The sequence below is a fragment of the Penaeus monodon genome, chromosome 32 (genome assembly GCF_015228065.2).
Source record: "Penaeus monodon isolate SGIC_2016 chromosome 32, NSTDA_Pmon_1, whole genome shotgun sequence".
Classification (NCBI taxonomy): Eukaryota; Metazoa; Arthropoda; class Malacostraca; order Decapoda; family Penaeidae; genus Penaeus; species Penaeus monodon.
This window is the reverse complement of record NC_051417.1, coordinates 7,624,099-7,624,952: the sequence shown is the minus strand read 5'-3', so window position 1 is coordinate 7,624,952 and position 854 is coordinate 7,624,099. Positions and strand designations below refer to the sequence as shown.

General features: G+C 39.2%; 1 protein-coding gene across 1 annotated transcript in view; it reads left to right on the top strand.

The window, feature by feature from the left end:
• Positions 1 to 854, top strand: part of LOC119593420 (crustacyanin-C1 subunit-like) — a 1,292-nt gene extending 438 nt beyond the window's left edge. Inside the window, exons 3-4 of the mRNA XM_037942351.1 lie at positions 18 to 140; positions 253 to 854. Coding sequence (XP_037798279.1) covers positions 18 to 140; positions 253 to 500 — 371 coding nt within the window. The 3' untranslated portion in view covers positions 501 to 854. The remainder of the gene's footprint in view (positions 1 to 17; positions 141 to 252) is intronic.

Below are 854 nucleotides of genomic sequence, written 5' to 3'. Positions count from 1 at the left end.
CTATTACTAATTTGCAGATGGAAACAAATTCATTGCCAAGTCTACTGGCATCAACGGTGACGGTAACCTCATGAGGCGCAATGGCCAGATCCTTCCCATGCCTCTTGGAGACCCTCATCTCTCCGTCGACTATGAGGGATGTGAGTACTCAATAGGATGATTTCTGTTGTGCATTTTATGAACAAATACTGAAATTTATTTGCAGATTCTGTTTCCTGAAATATCTAACGATCTCCTATTACCCTATTCCAGCTTGGATCGCTCCCTATGTCATCCTCGACACCGATTACGAGAACTTCTCCTGCATCTACTCCTGCACCGAATACAACTTCGGATACTACTCCGACTTCTCCTTCATCTTCTCCCGCTCGCCGAAACTTGCAGACCAGTACCTGAGACGCTGCGAGGCCGCCTTCAAGAATATCGGAGTCGACGTCTCCCGTTTCACGAAGACAGTCCAGGGTTCTGACTGTCCCTACGACACCCAGAAGTCTTTGTAGATTGCGCTTTAATTTCAAATATATATTAATAGATACAAATATACACATACACGCAGATGTACGTATGCAAGTACAATGACAATAATTTTGACATCGATTTATCTTTTTATATAAAATTTGTCACTTATTTATAGTATTTTCTTTTCCTGTGCTTATTGGTAGTAAATACCTATTTACCATGTATGAAATCAAGAGCATTTTCAATGAACATTGCATGACTTTAAGCGAAAGAAAAGGAAGATGTAACATTGATGTAAAATGACTAGGCTTTATGGACACTTAGATTTGATAAGATTTTACATTATCTATGAAATGCAGTTGATCGGGATTATTTTCCATCTTGTACATATTGAT